At 47.4% G+C, this 15,529-nt stretch overlaps 1 protein-coding gene across 5 annotated transcripts in view; it reads left to right on the forward strand.

The window, feature by feature from the left end:
- Nucleotides 1-15,529, forward strand: part of P4HA1 (prolyl 4-hydroxylase subunit alpha 1) — a 27,881-nt gene continuing 12,352 nt past the window's right edge. For 2 of the 5 annotated variants that reach the window (XM_005533114.3, XM_014261654.2), the window contains exons 1-9: nt 1-66; nt 5,203-5,319; nt 6,141-6,237; nt 7,999-8,150; nt 8,856-8,993; nt 10,758-10,997; nt 11,801-11,991; nt 12,492-12,668; nt 15,272-15,342. In XM_005533114.3, coding sequence (XP_005533171.1) covers nt 5,232-5,319; nt 6,141-6,237; nt 7,999-8,150; nt 8,856-8,993; nt 10,758-10,997; nt 11,801-11,991; nt 12,492-12,668; nt 15,272-15,342 — 1,154 coding nt within the window. In that variant the 5' untranslated portion in view covers nt 1-66; nt 5,203-5,231. Of the gene's footprint in view, nt 67-4,937; nt 5,032-5,202; nt 5,320-6,140; nt 6,238-7,998; nt 8,151-8,855; nt 8,994-10,757; nt 10,998-11,800; nt 11,992-12,491; nt 12,669-15,271; nt 15,343-15,529 lie in introns of all 5 variants that reach the window. The other 3 variants (XM_005533113.3, XM_014261653.2, XM_014261652.2) reach the window with 2 other exon arrangements.

A 15,529-nucleotide genomic window follows, 5' to 3' on the forward strand; every position in this document is an offset into this window, starting at 1 on the left:
GTGAAGCCCTCGGGCGAAGCGCGGAGCTCCGGTGCTGACCTCGCCCAGCCGCCCCTCGGTGCTCAGGTGAGGCCCGGCCGCCCCGTCCCGCCTGCCGTGGGGGTGGCTGGGCGGGCGAGTCAGCGTGAGGCGAGCCGCGGGGCTGCGCGGCTGCTGTGAGGGTGGCGGTGGGTGGGGGCGATACGTGGCAGCGCTCCGCCGCCCCCCACCTTCCCCGCGGCTCGGGACCGGTGTCCCGGCGCTGCCGGCCGGGGTTCCCGACCCTTACGTAACGGGAGCCGGCAGCCTCCGGAGGGGGGCGGGAGGGCGCCGCCGCGCCGGCTTCCCCGCGGCTGGCAGACTAAACACAGCCGCCGCCTCCCTCTCCTCCTCCTCCTCTGCCTCCTCCAGGTCCCTGCAGCTGGGAGTTGTCCCCCCAGCCGGGCCCGGCTCCCCTGCCCTCCGCCCGCGCAGGTGGGCTCCCGGGGCTGGAGGGATCCCGAGCGCACGGCTCCGCTCTGGCAGCGATGGAAAGTTACTCGGGACTGCACCGTGGGGAACGCGGCTGGTCTCGGTTTCCCTCTCCGCTGCTTTGGGTTGGACTCGGCCAGCTGCTTTTCGTGGAATTTTGCCTCTACCTTTGTAGCAAAGCTATACCGCTCAGTGGATGTTGTGATAGCATCCAGCCTGACTGGCAGGAGAAACTCCGACCTGCAGCCTTGAGCATGCTGGAGAATATAATAAAAACGTCACGTGCACTTAGGGTAAATCTTCCAATTTACCTGAAAAGCTAGCTGCTCCCAAAGGGAAGATCCTTCGGGATTGCCCAGCGTTGAGGCTGGCTTCAGTAAGAGGAGAATGCAGAGTGCTGAAGCGTTCACTTACTTAAAAGTAAAGGGTAAGCGCTCGAGGTTTCAGTGAATGAAAGGAGCCATTTATTTACTTGGTTACTACAAGTAAATAAATGCAGCTCCCCGCAGCGCCAGGGGCTATTGGCTCGGGATGCAGACGGTGCTCTGCCAGGGGCGGAAAGTAAAGGTAATGAGTTCCCGGCTTGTCTGGAAAGCAGAGGCCTGCCTTTGGGAACAGGGGTGTTCTCTGCACCCGCTGCTCCTCTCAGACCTTTGCTGGATACATTTTAAAGCCTTGGATCCAGCTGATTTGACCCAGAGTACTTCGCACTGCTTCTCAAGTATGTGCTGACACAACCAGTACTTATTAACTTGCTCTTTGTTTTCCTCCTCAAGCCAGCTCTCTGACCTGTGCAGATTTAAATGTTGTTCTGTAATGAATGGCTTCGAAATCTAGCGTTTAAAGCTGTGATTTTTGGGGCTTGCACGTAGATTGCAAAGTGCCCAGTGTAGTTTGACAAACTGAAATGACAGGTGGTGGGTGAGTTACACTTTGGAGGGAGTGAGGATAAACAGAAGTTTATAGCAGGAAAACCATGCTTCATGCTGAGGTTGATATAGATGAGGAAATCTTTTTTTCTTCAAAATAATATACTCCTTGGAAAAACCCAGCTGAGCTTTGGCATTGTCCTGCTTTCTTTATAATCACTCTTAATATCTGAAAACATTCTGTGTATCTCTGTAGATGCTTAGCTAATCCTTGAGCAGGAGAATAGCCTCCTGCCTGTTGTGTCTAATAAGATAATTGCTCTATTCCATGCCCAGTGTTCTTTGCCTTGGCCTGGAAAGTTAAAACAAGTGGGCTTTGAGGGCTGTGTCCATTCAGTCTTAGTCTGGAGGAAATCAAGGGAAAACTCACTTCAGTTTCCTGCCTACAAATCTCTGTGCAAACACAACTCCTCTGTATTCAGCTTGCAACTAAATGATAGGTAGAACACCCTACTTGAATTTGAAATTGATTCTCATCTCTGATTATTTCATTATATTTTTCATATATATATAAAAGATTAGAACTCTGTCATTAAAAGATGCCTAAAGCACACCCTGTTCTTTGGGCAGCAGCAATTGTAGAAAAATCTTTCTTTCACTGCTTGGGTCTTAATTTTAAAACAGCCTTTAAGCATGCTAGAGGACTTGGGGACTGGATTCTGTTGCTTCTGTCCTGTGAGACCTTTAAGCAGTGATGACAGTTAAATGTTCTTAATACTTATTTTGGGAAAGTCCTTTCCTTTTCAGTAGTATTTTTGGTCACATCATGTTGTGAGACTGTAACTTGGGTTGTCCTTGAGACAGGAGAGGTTTAGGGCAGTGAGCAGCTATCGCTTCAGGTTCCATCTTTTCCATTTCCCCTAAGCTCAGCTTAACTGGTCAAGGGGTTTTATTATTATTTTTACATACAGTGGGGTCCAGTAAGGATTGTGAGAATGGATCCATCTTTTAATCAAAAGTTAAGGATCTTGGTGATAGAGTTTTGTCTCCTGGCCCTGCAGTGGACTTCATCTGGAGCAGGCCAGTTACTTCTCGCCTAAATAAAGAAGCTGGTTTGGAGATGAGTTAGAGCCCATTCCGTGTTGAAGTGCCCCCTCAGTTTCCATTTTTTATTCTGTGTTCTGAATCCTGGGAGCTTGGAGTTGGCAATGAAGGAGCATCTTCAGTCTTTGGTCACTGAGTAGTGGGACCTTGATTGTGATGAGGTTGTGTCACTCTGTGGTTGTCTTCACTTGTCTGCTCATAGAGCAGAGCTGAACTCTTTGGAAGGCCCCCAAAAAACCCCTCTAAGTTACATCAGTTGAAGTGGGGTTTGTTGTGTGCTCAGGGAATCCTGTGCTGCACTTGGCAGTGCCATTGCTCCGCTCGCTGCTCCGTTTCCCTTCCATCCCCGCGTTTTGTTTGCTCTTTGCTATTCCCCCCCTTCCCAGCCTCACGTTGTTCTGCTCTGCCATGTTTTGCTGTTTCAGAGCTTAGTCAGTGCTCGTTCCCAGGGGAGGCAGGGAGCTCCCGTGTTGGAGCTGGCAGCTGGACTCCCACTTCTCCGCGTGGGCAGCGATCCCCTCCTCCCCGAGATGCTCGATTGCCATCTTTGCGGGACACGGCTGAGGAGGAGGGCGAGACTGACAGGAATAATGGAGAGAAGATTTTCATCTTGTTTTACTTCATGTCGCCAACGGGAAGAAATTAAAGCCTACTTATCTGGCAGCCTGTGAGTCCGGGAGCTTTCCAGCGTCTATATGAACTGAGCTGTGTTTGATTTGGGAACCTGTGGCTGATCCTGCTGCAGTGCTTGGAAAGCCCTGCTCCTTCTCAAATTCTTCCTAGAATGGGAGATCCAATTTCTCTGGGCAGCCTCTCCTAGTTAGTGCCTGCCTAAGTGTGAGAAACTTTGTGTTTGTACCTCCTTGGAATTGCCCTTATTGTATTTTGTGGCTGTTGCCAGTCTGCTCCTGCTGTGTGCCTGTGGAGATAAGGAGGTGGGAATAAGGGATACAACAGTGTTTGCAGAAGCCTGGTGCTGGAACTGGCTGCAAAGGCAGCTGGAGAAGAGGAAAACCAGGCTTAGAACGCTGTCACTGAGAGCAGTAGGTGGAGAGGAAACGTTTTCATCATCACCTTTTTTGGTGATTTTGTTTATCAGCTTTTCTTTGTGCTTTTTAAAAAGTCTCATCTTGACTAATAGCAAAGAAAAGAAACTTTCTGAAGCTTCTCTTGTGTTTCACTGCGTGCACTAAACAAATAGCTCCGTGCATTGCCGGTACTGATAAAATTGGCAGATATTTATGGAGTAGTAAAGCTGTTTGTGCTTTGTCACTAATTCACAGATGTATTGGCTCGAGTGCTGGATGAGCAGGAGGCACTTGGCTTTCTGCAGGATGAAATAGGAATTGAGTGGTGTTTTCAGGAAGAACAGAGGTGAACATCAGTGGGTTTTTATTAGGAATGTTTGAAGCAGTCTGATGCAGCTTGTTGGCTGCCTGTGGGGAGGAAGAGGTGAGGAAGGCTGCTGTGGACAGCTTTATGCTCTGCTTTAGAGCATTGGTGAAGGGGACAAGGGGTACTCCAGGCTTCCCTCTCCAAATTCTCACTTTCAGGGGCAGAAAGAGAATTGTAATGTGCCAGGATGCCTCAGCCCTTCGGTTGTGGCCATGCAGATTTTGGGTTTACAAGAGCTGAAGGTTGTGCAGCTGTTCTGGGCTGGTGTGAGTTTCTTGTTAGTGCCAGTGGAACTGTGCTTGCCCTGTCCAACAGGCAGTCCCCAGAGGAAATCCAAACTCCAGAGCCTCTCCTTCTGCAGTGCTGGAGGTGCAAAGGAGAGGAGGGAGCTGCCTCCTGACCAGCTGCACTCTGGAGTCAGGGGTCTATGTTCCCTGTGGTTGGGATGGTTTTTATTTGGCTGTAACATTTGAACTTTGCTGATTTGCTGTGTGAATACCTGGGTCTATGTTGTTTGCTTGGTTGAAGTTATGCTGCTTTCTTCTTTAAATAGGCCAAACTACCTTGTAGCTGAGCTTGTTGCTTCTTTTCTTTCCTTTTTTCTTCATTGGTTGTGCTGTTGGAAGAGTTGTAAACCAGTTTCTGTTAGTCCACACCCTGGAGTTCATTTTTTTCTGAGCAGATACAGTATGTGAGAGTTTAAGCTTCTGTTTGAGGGGGGGAAAAAAGCAAACCTTGTGAATTCCACGACAGCATAATTACTCCTAAAATATGCAGGAGGCAGGCAATGCTGGGCTGCTGAAGGGATCAGGATCCTGAAAGGCTGAGAGCTTGGCAGCTGGCCCTGCAGAAAGCACTTACCCAGGATCCAGGGACAGACAGAGCAGCCTTTTGTGTCAGGTGTGGAGCTTGCACAGAACTCCCTTTCTGGGCTGCTTGTGTAGGGTTTCCATTCAGACCCTGCTCCACTGGCATCTCTCTGACTGAAAAAAGGAAATTTGTTTTTTTTCACGTTGAGTGGATGAACTTGATAATGGCTACTCTAAATCGGCGTTGTAGGCTTTTTTCAGGGTTTGATGATTTATTTCTTATTTTTTTTCTGTTCTTTTTGCAAAACAGCTCTACCTGCAGCATTGACTTAATGCCAAAAAGAAGAGTGCTGGTGAATACCTTGTCCCTGAGCTATTCTTCTTTCTCTTGCCACACGAGGCAGGTATAAAATCCAGCAGGAGGGAACTCAGCCTGTGAGAGCTGCTCGAGCTGTCAGGGTTCTGCTGCCTCCAGCAGCAGTGGCAGCCCCAGGAGACTGAGCTGCCTCTTCTGAAGGTGCATTCAACTCTCTGGTGAGCAGGGATTTTTCACCTGTTTTGTGTTTCTCTCACAGGTGTGTGGTGAGGTGAGAGCTGTTGAGCAATGGTGTTTCAGAAGGTTTGGTGTGCCCTAGCCCTGGGATTTCTGCTGCCTTTCTCTGGTGCCCACACGGACTTCTTCACTTCCATTGGTGAGGCCTGCTCTGGTGTAGCCAAAAGAGTTTCTTGACAGCCCTCAAAGCTCGTTGTGCAACGATGTGTTAATCATCCAAGGCCCTAATTGGTACAGAACTAAAACCACTTCTTGGTTCTTACCACCTTATTGGCTTTTCTTTGGGGAGAAATGGGATTTAAGTCAGTCCAAGGGTAGTCTAGTGAGCAGGCTGGGCTTTGTAGTCACTATTTATTGTTACAGGTGTTGGAATTGAGAGTTTTGGTGCTGCAGCTGCCCAGGGTATATAATGATGCTTTATGTCTGCACCCACCCTTGGGTTCTGCTGGCCTCAGGGTGGGCACTGCACCCCTTTGTGCTGAACCACTTCAGCTGCCTGCTTGCAGGAGGTGAAGCAATTAGTAATTAATACCAGGGACCCCTTGAAGTCATGGATATCATCTTAAAAATAAACCCCTGGATTAGTGCTGTGTATCAAACTCGAAGGCTTCGTGTGTATCTGTAGCTTTCTCTTTATTTGCTCTACATTATGTATGCTTGGATGAAAGATTACCCTGTGGCAAACGATTTCCTTTTTCAAATGAATCCTAAATTAGTTCTAATAATAAATATGCAGGATTGCATTAATTTCCATGGCAACAAGCTTGGTCCAGCAGGAGATTTTTCTCCTTAAAAAAAAAAATAAATAAAAAGCCTTACTCAGATACTCTTTCAGGGTTGGTTAAGTAAGTGCAGAAGGACTTTTGGGGAAGGAAGAAAGCAAAAAAAAGCAGAGGAATGCCTTTAAATTCTCAGGGTTTTGTGTTTCTCCTTGACTCACCAAACTCATTTTTTTTCTAGGTCATATGACAGACTTAATTAATACAGAAAAAGATCTGGTCGTGTCACTCAAAGATTACATCAAGGCAGAGGAAAGCAAGCTGGAGCAGATCAAAAAGTAAGCTGTTGGTGTCATAATGCTAATGGTCAATCGTTTGAGTCCACCCTCATGCAAAAAGTGCTACTTTAAGGCTGATTAAATTTGTGGAATTTTTCCTCTGGGGCAAAGCTTAAAGTAGCAGGTTTTGCTGGGTGGTTGTTGTAAGTTGTTCTCTTTCAGCACTGCGTGGTGCATAAATAAGAAGAGACCTGACCGTGTGAGGAGCAGAGTCAGATTTTATCACAGCTAGAAATAAACATATTTTATCACTGAACAGGATGCTTTCCTTGCTTTCAGAATTATGCATAAATCTGTCTTTGAGGGTGTTGAAACAGTTCTGGGTGGAGGAGTGGTTTTTACTTTAGCCTTTGTGCATTACTTTCTGGTGTTCTGCCATCCGGAAGATCCTTCTTTGTCACTTAAAATTCAGATTTGCCATTGCTGCCAGATTTTTGGAATGTTACAAGTATGTTCTTTACAGCTACAAATTAACACAGGAGCCTGCCAGCTGGGCATCCAAAAGTGTTTAGAAGCAGCTTATTGCAGAAGTGTTGCAGCTCTGTTTTTATTGTATCAGAGATGCTCCCTGAGAGGTCAGGACAGTTTAAACAACTGGCACAGGGCTGTTAAACAACTGGGGGGGAAAAGAATACGCCAGCGTTGTTTGTTGGGAGCTGGTCCTGCAGTGGGAAACGCAGGGAGGGTTTGAAGTTGGTTTGTTCAGTCTCTGGCTTGCTCTGAGCTGGAGTTGGTCCCCAGCAGCACCTGGAGCCCCTCTGTTTTGGAGGGAGCCCCTCACTGGTGTGGCTGCTGGAAGAACCCCCCCAGGGATTGTCAGAGAGTGCAGGAAAGCAAGCAGGGACAGTGTGGGAAGAGCAAACGCAGCCAGAGGCACTGAAACACCTCCCTGGCCCAGGGAAAGCCTGCAGGTTTCATTCGGGCAAACGGGATCCTGGAACAAGAGGAGCTCCAGCTCATGGGCAGAGCTCCCCCCAGGCTACAGATCCTCGATTTGCTTTCTTGTTGGAGTTTGGGATTCTCTGTGGGGTGTGGCTCTTTAACATCAATTTACCCTGATTGCAGGGCGTTGCTGCACGTCTTCATGTTGTAGGTCTGCTTTTTTTGGTGGTTTTTTTTTTTTTGTATTTTTTATTTTTATTTTGGGACACTTGGGGTTGTGAATGACTCGTGGTACTTAAGAGAAGTTTGAGCTGAAGCTGCAGCACCAGAAATTGGGTCTGGGCTCCTCACTTGGGAGCGTGAGAAAGAACAGCTACACGTTTCTTCATCCAAGCTTTCAGCACAGCACGGAAAGGAGCTCTGTGGCGAGAGGCAAGGGGTATCTCACAGATGTGTGTGTCTGAACCTAAAAGAATTTGAGACAAGCATTGAACTGCCTTTTTATAAGCTTCAGAGGGGAAAAAAGGGGTGTTTGAAAGATTGAATAGCTTTGTTTTGGATTAGTCCTGCATGACAGCTCATAATGGAAGTGCTGGCGTGGTGCTTTGGGGGCTTGAAGGAAGGAGTTCCTTCAGCAGGGTTCCAACAAGGACTGCAAGAGCAGCACAAGACTTGGGCTGCAGCTGAGGAAGAAGATTTAATAAAAGAAAAGGAAGTAGCCCTTTTTCTTCCTTTTAGAAGAGCTCTAAATATAGATAATGCAAAAACTTGCAATTTCAGTTGGCTTTTTTATTAGTGAAGACATTGGAGTAGCTTGCAATCAGTTCTCTAGCGCACCAGCAGACCTCTGTGAGACTTTAATGAATATTTTCATTACAGATGGGCAGAGAAGTTGGATCAGCTGACAGATACTGCCACAAAAGACCCTGAGGGGTTTTTGGGCCATCCTGTGAACGCATTCAAGTTGATGAAACGGCTCAACACAGAGTGGGGTGAGCTGGAGAGCCTGGTCCTGAAGGACATGTCAGATGGTGAGTGCGTGTGCCTGCAGCAAAAACCAGCATCACAGGCTCACTGCAGGCACTTGGGCTGTTGCCTTTCACACGTCAGGGCTTGAATCAGATTTGCAGATCTGCTTTGGAGTCTGAGCATTTGTGGAACTAATCTGAATTAGTGTATTAAACATTTAATTGCTGCCTCTTTTCTTCAGCAAGAGTGGAAGCTCTTCAGCAAGGAGCAGGATGTGGAATATTTGACTGTGTAAGACACTTAGCAAAAGGAAGCCAGGATGGTTGTATTTGACCTGTGAGACTGTCTCAACAGCTAATTAATACCAGGTGGAGGTTTGTAGTAAGGAATTAGAAGAAAGCAGAGCTTTCAAAAAGACACAGGATTAGTCTCTGATAAGGATTCAGCACAGTCAGCTTCCCTGCTGCTGTGGGAGGGACTGAATATGGCAAGGGGAAAGGCTCTGCACCTGCCAGCCAGAAATCTGCACCAGTGTCTTAAGCCCTTCTGAATGAGCATGGTAAAAACAAGAAACTGTTTATTTTTGATTTTTCCTTTGCTTTCTTTTTAAAAAAAAACACAAACACCCAAACCAAATGTGAACTGTGCAGCCTGTGCTATGAGTTCAGTTCAGACTTGTGTGAAGGTGGGTTTTGGCTTTCCCTGGAGCGGGGAGTTCATACAATTCCCAGGACAGAGGTGAGCACGTGTTTCCCTGTCTTTCCCAGGCTTTATCTCCAACATGACAATCCAGAGGCAGTTCTTCCCCAATGATGAGGATCAGACTGGTGCAGCCAAGGCTCTCCTGCGGCTCCAGGACACCTACAACCTGGACACAGACACCCTCTCTAGAGGGAACCTGCCAGGTGAGAGCCACCCATGGTTGTTATTTCCATTTCCCAAATGTCCTTATCACAAATAATTTGCTCTGTTCCACCTTGCTCAGCCTGGAGGTAACATTAGTGAGGGGGTTGAGCTGGCTAAAATTAATGAAAAAAGTGGTTTTTTTGGTTGAAAATCTGCATCTTTCTTCTAGTTATGGTAAGATAATCTAGTGCTATTAGTTTTTAATAAAAATCAATAGCAATAAAATCTTGCCTGGGTGGGGTTTTTTCCTTGTGTTGCACTGGCAGATACCTGATGTTATTGCACAGTTTAATGCATTTTAACAAGTTCCTTTGAGCTTTAACTTCAGGGATTGTGTAAACTGAAGAGCAAAAGATGGTGCATACACAGACTTGAGCCTGTGTGGCATTGCCTGAGCTGATCTTTAATAGATTCCTCTGTGCAGGAGAAGACAAAACTTCTATATTTTATTTTTTTTAATTTTTTTTGTCAGAAAAACTTCTCTGCTGAGTCTTCCTTGTTTCCTCTGCTCACAAATAGTCCTGTGCCAGCTGGCAAAAAATCAGCTCTGCACAATCCATCTGTGTTTTTGCAAGTGCTCATTGTGGTCAGATGCCTAATAAAATTAAGGGTAATTGGCTTTATGTGTTATGATGTATAACCTTGCTTTTGGGCTTGGTTCAAGACTTGCTCAAGGACCTACAGATTCCTTCTAATGCAATGAGCTCGTTGGTGTTTTCTTCAAACAGCAGAGAAATACAAGGTGAAGTTTTGCTGCTTTTGAAGCAATGAGCTGTCCAGGCTGTGTGCAATCAAGTGCAATGGCAGAACCTGGAAGCTCTGGAGGATAAAAGAGAATACCTTGGGCTCTGGAGAGCTCCAGAGGGGAACTTGCCATGTGGTCACTTGTTTGTGCTCCTTTTCTTCATTCCCAGGGAATTTCTTTTGGTCTAGAATCCCAGCTACTGCCAAATCCTTGTGTCCTTTGAGAGTTTGGCAGGTTGAGGCTCAGGAAGCTGCAGTTGCTGCCCATCACAGGATGGGCACAAGGTGTTTAGTGAGGGTGAGGGAGCAGGAATGAGGAGCAGAACAGCTGCCCTATTTGAGCACTGCAGAGCTTGCTGTTAGAAACTCAGAATGGATTAAGATGTAACCAGGGATGTAATTTCAGCTGTAACCCTGGCAGGTCCTGTTTCCCTTTTACAAGATTAAATTTGGTTTTCCATAAGGCCTGTATTTCCAGAGGCAAAAATAGGAATCTGTATTTTGCCTACTAGTGCTTTAATCTTTCAGAGGTCACTTTAAATGTTTCTATAAATGACTGACTTGAAAAAATCCCAAGCAGCTGGGAGTTCACTCCCTGATGTTTTCCTTTTCCTCCCCCACCAAGTTGCCACTAACAAGTCGTGGTTCAGTAACATTTTGAAAGTGATAATGTGACATCCTTGAAAACAGTTCTGAAACTTCAAATTTGGCTTATTTTTGCTCTTGCTGGAAGTGGTTGGGGTTTTGAGGAGGGAAGGTTTGTTTAATTTGATTTTTCACTAGCTGTAGAGACATTTAGCTGTTCGCTGGTATTCTGGCAATGGAAAGCTGCATCTGAGTGCTTGTGTGCCAAGGATTTACAGGCTTTAGAGACTTCAACAAACAGCTACTGCAGAAGGGAGCTGTGGGAGAACAGAAATAAAACCCTGCTGTGAGGAATGAGAAATAACTCGGAATGTTTCTCGGAGGACCAGCCTTGGAACCCTGTGTAAACTCCTTGTTTTGTTCTAAATACCCAGGTGTGAAGCACAAATCTTTTCTAACAGCTGAAGATTGCTTTGAGCTGGGGAAGATTGCCTACACCGAGGCTGACTACTACCACACAGAGCTGTGGATGGAGCAAGCCCTGAAGCAGCTGGATGAGGGAGAGGTGTCCTCTGCTGACAAAGTCTACATCCTGGACTACCTGAGCTACGCCGTCTATCAGCAGGGGGACCTGGGCAAGGCCATGGCGCTCACCAGGCGCCTCCTGGAGCTGGGTATGGGGCACAGGGACACAGCTCTGCACAGCTTTGTCCTGGGCAGTGCAGGCTTGCCCGGAGCCTGACCTGTATGTGCGTTTGTAAAGTGCGTTTTTACATTTAAATGGGGATTTGTTCCTTTGTACTGAAGGGTTTTTTGCCTCCCGGCACTGTTGGCTTCTCTCCCTATGTTTTGCTTTCCTGGGTTGAGATTGTTTCCCCTTAGGTAGAGGCAAAACCAAAATTAATGAAATTGAAACTAAGTTGGTGATACTGAAATCTCTGCAGATGATTTAAATACAAAATTCAGCATGCTGAAGATGAAACACTTGTAAAAACAAGGAATACGGAATACAGGGCAGTGAGATAAGAGTCTGTTTCAGGAAAAATGAAAGCATTTATTCTTCTGTAAATGCTCCACTGACTGACTGTGTAACAGATGCTTTGGGAAGCTCAGAACTAGCCCTAACATAGCAAAAGCTACTGAGAGCCACTTAGTAAAGAGCTGAAGCTAATTCTGTAAGTTAAAAAGCTTTGTCACCAGAAATCTTAAATCCACCCCCAGGGAATTTTCAGGCTTACAGCCAGTCATGCTGTCCCAGCTCTTTCCCTGTCCCATTCCCCTGTCTCTCCCTCTCTAGTGAGATGGGCTGGAATGGCCAAACCCTTTTCCTCAGTGCTGGGACCCCCGTGTGCAGTGAGGGTTGGAGAAGCGGTTGCGTGCATCTGTTTCCTTTTGCTTTCTGTAAATAACCACTTCTGGATGATTCCTCAGGGGCTGGAAACCTGCCAGTGATCCCTGTCTGTTCCTCTGTCCATAGATCCTGAACATCAAAGAGCAAACGGGAACATGAAATACTTTGAGTACATCATGGCTAAAGAAAAAGAAGCCAACAAGTCCAGCACGGATTCGGAAGAGCAGCAGGAGAAGGAAACTGAGGTTAAGAAAAAGGATTACCTGCCTGAGAGAAGGAAGTACGAAATGCTGTGCCGTGGGGAGGGGCTCAAAATGGTAAAGTGGAGTAGACTGTTCTCAAATGTTTGAAACCAAACAATGTCAGGAATTTGTGTGTGGTGTGCAAGCAAGGAAGTTGTTAGAGCAGCTGGATGAGTGTGCAGAGTTGAGGATCATGTGTTGGATTTCTTCCCTGTTTCAGCCTGCTCAGTAGACAGAAAGTAACGCTGCCCCAGGCACTGCTGGCTGTCTTGGATGTGCTCCATCAGTGTAATTAATTGAATAAGGATGCTGGAAGTCCGGAGTTACAGACAGAATTAAACAGGGATGGGTTTTTTTTAGCCATAATTTTATTTTAGTAGGGTTGTGTAAAGTAATGCTTGTAAAGTATTGCACAGCAACGTTTATGTGCAGACAGCACAAGTGAAATCATCTCTTTAACCCGTCACATAACGAGGTGGGGAGAGTGAATTGTTTGTGTGTCCAGGACCTGTTCTGTCCTTGGAGATACCAGTGTGGGAGTTCTCTGACTGCCCCTTGCTCTGCCTCCCTTCCAGACTCCCCGGAGACAAAAGAGGCTTTTCTGCCGCTACTACGACGGGAACAGGAATCCCAGGTACATCCTGGGCCCCGTCAAGCAGGAGGACGAGTGGGACAAGCCTCGCATCGTTCGCTTCCTGGACATCATCTCCGACGAAGAGATCGAGACCGTGAAGGAGCTGGCAAAGCCCAGGGTAAATGCCTTCTGCTTCCTTGCCTTTGGAATCCTAAATTCCACGTGGTCGTTGGTGGGAGCGCGTGGCTGCCGCCTCTGGAGCGCAGGGGGTGTGTGCGGTGCGCTGCCTCGCCTTGCAGCTCTTGGTGACACCAGGAGAATTTTTGGGAATTCTTTGTGGTGACTGGAGCCAGGTCACAGCAGTGCAAGGTTGTCAGGCTCTTCCAGCAGATACAATTTCAGCTGGTTCAGGTGAGGAGGAGAGTGTTCTCCAACAGAAAAAACAAACATAAAGCAGCGAGGCTTTACTGGAATATTCCTGACTTGTGTTTGGTTTTCTGCTTCTGGTTTTTCTTCCCTTTTTAAGTCTGTAAGGGGAAGGCAGCCGTTCCTCTGGTCCTGGAATGCCACCTGGTTGTATAGAGGAGAAAGCATGGTTGTGTTCTCCATTTTGGTTTAAGACTGGCTTCTGTCTCCCAGGCTGGGAAGCTGCCTGCAGATGAGAGAGCTTTGAGAGAGCAGGACTTAGTTGCTGGGCTTTGCCTTCTTATTGATGATGATGGCTCATCAACCCTGTTTGAGACATTGGATGCAAAGGGGGTTCTTGTTTCTCAGTGAGGAATAATCCAGGGCAGCTCCACTGTCTAAGAAAAGAGGAATGTTCAGGGAAAACAGCAAACCGATGGAGTTGCCTTCTGTATCCTGTTGGTGCAACTCTGCATCTACAAAGGCATGTTGAAGATGTAGTTAATTTATTTTTCCAGCAATTCTAAAATAATACTTAAACTGATAGAAATGTAATTTTCCTGCTTTTTTCCTTTGCTTTTGGCCTAAATGGGTTTTTGTCCAGAGTGACCTGAGCAGGAGGAGATTAAGGGAATAAGAGCATTCCCTACAGGAGAAGCTGTTGCAAAGTGTAGAGCAGCTGTGGTTGTGCATGAGCACCTGGGTGGTGAGGCTCTCCAGGCCAGTGAGCCTGAAGGGGGATCTTAAAGCTTCCTGAAGCCTGAGGTGTTGGACGTTGGGAAGAATCTCTTCACTGAAGAGTTTGTCAGGCCTTGGCAAGGGCTGCACAGGGAGGTGGCAGGGTCACCATCCCTGGAGGTGTCCAAGCAATGATTTGAGTGTTCTGGGCTGGGTGACAAGGTGGGGATGGATCAGAGGTTGGACTTGATTATCTTGGAGGTCTTCTCCAACCTCAGTGATTCTGTTCTGAGGTTTCTGGGGTAATGTTCTGAACTGTGAGCAGGGAGTGTAAGCTTTTCCCTCCACGTACCTGAGGCATCTCCTCCTGCTGCCCTGCCAGGCAGCCTTGCTGCAGGGCTGGAAATCAGAGCCCCCATTGCTGGCCTGGAGGTGTTGGAGCTCCTTTGCTCCTGCAAGATGCATTCCACACCTGTGGAATGTGACCAAAGCTCTCCTTTACAGAGCAGTGTGACTGCAAGCTGTGAACTTGCTGAGGTCATTGTTTTCCTGTCAAACACTCAGCTCATGGTGAAGACTTGGAGACCTTTATGGCAGGAGCATCTGTATGCAGTTACTGTTCCCATATTCCCTGTGGCTGAGGCCTTGCACGGCTCAGCAGCAGCAGGATTGTGCTCTTGGAGACTTAAAGGTCATCTCCTTCTTCCTGTTGCTCGGGATGCTGATGCCCTCTGGGAAGAGACAGTGCTGGCTGATCTGTGCCCAGCCTTCTGCTGTGCTGGCAGGATGAAGCCTCATTAATTCAGCTCTGGAGTCTCACTGGAATTGTAGTTTGTGCCTTGTTTTTTTATGTGTCTGCATGGGAGGAGAGGAGAGGCAGCATACTGGGAGCTCCCAGTATCTTTTCTTGTCAGCAGGTATGGAGAGAGAGGCCTTGGCTTGTTTAGTTTATTTTAACAGTGGAGAAATGCTTCTGATTGTTTGGGAGTTGGCATGACATCGTGCCTTTTGCAAAATTTGAGCTCTGCACCTCAGCCTTTCCAGTTATGAGTGATGGAGAGTGTGTCTGGTAGAACATGAAGCAAATGAAAGGGCACATGTGAGGTTCTGAGTCGAAATGTTAACACAGATGGGAAGGCATGAAGTGAATGGAGCACAGCAGAGGGAAAGGAAAGCCTTCAGCCAGCAGTTCCTACTCTGTGTAAATGCAACCATGGCTGAAGGAGAAGTCTGTGAGAGCTCAAAGGAGTTCAGTGCTGCTTTTGGTACAGGAAGGACCAAAAAGGAATGGTTTATTCACCTTTGGCTTGTGGTGCTGCCTGGATTCCATTTACCTGTCAGACTCCTCGTGCAGGACAGCGTAACAAAGCACCACTGCCCACATGCCACACCACTGTGCCGCTCCCAGAACAGCTTCCTACAAAAGAAACCCAAGCTCCTGTAGTTTGCTTTATTCAGCCAGCTGCTCTTGCTACACACATGGAAACAGGACTTGTGGGAAAAAAAAAACCCCACAAAACCAAACGAGAAACCTTTCTTTTAGTAAAGCTGGAGCCTCCCCCTGGTTCCCCGTGGCAGACAGAGCAGGGCAGTGGTGGCGGCTCGGTGGCGTTGTCCCCCTCCCCAGGCTTCTGAATGGTCGGATTGCTGGGATGCAGATTGTGCTTGTAATGCAACTTCTGATGGTTCGCTTCACAGCTGAGGCGAGCCACCATTTCAAACCCCATAACGGGAGCCTTGGAGACGGCACATTACAGAATTAGCAAAAGGTAAGAGAGCTCCATGCCAGAGGTTTTGGGCCTGTAATGAGTGTGTACATCCTGCTCATTCTGAGGAAACGAGAGGTGGGCTGAAGAGACAGCTTGTTGTCCACCTTGTGACTCCGTGCAGATCCGTAACAGGCTGGTACTGCTGAGTTTCTTGGTCTTTTCCTTCTGCTGGAAGTTCTGGGGGCGT

The sequence above is a fragment of the Pseudopodoces humilis genome, chromosome 9 (assembly GCF_049639895.1).
Source record: "Pseudopodoces humilis isolate 2021_Gansu_Grassland_sample_001 chromosome 9, ASM4963989v1, whole genome shotgun sequence".
Classification (NCBI taxonomy): Eukaryota; Metazoa; Chordata; class Aves; order Passeriformes; family Paridae; genus Pseudopodoces; species Pseudopodoces humilis.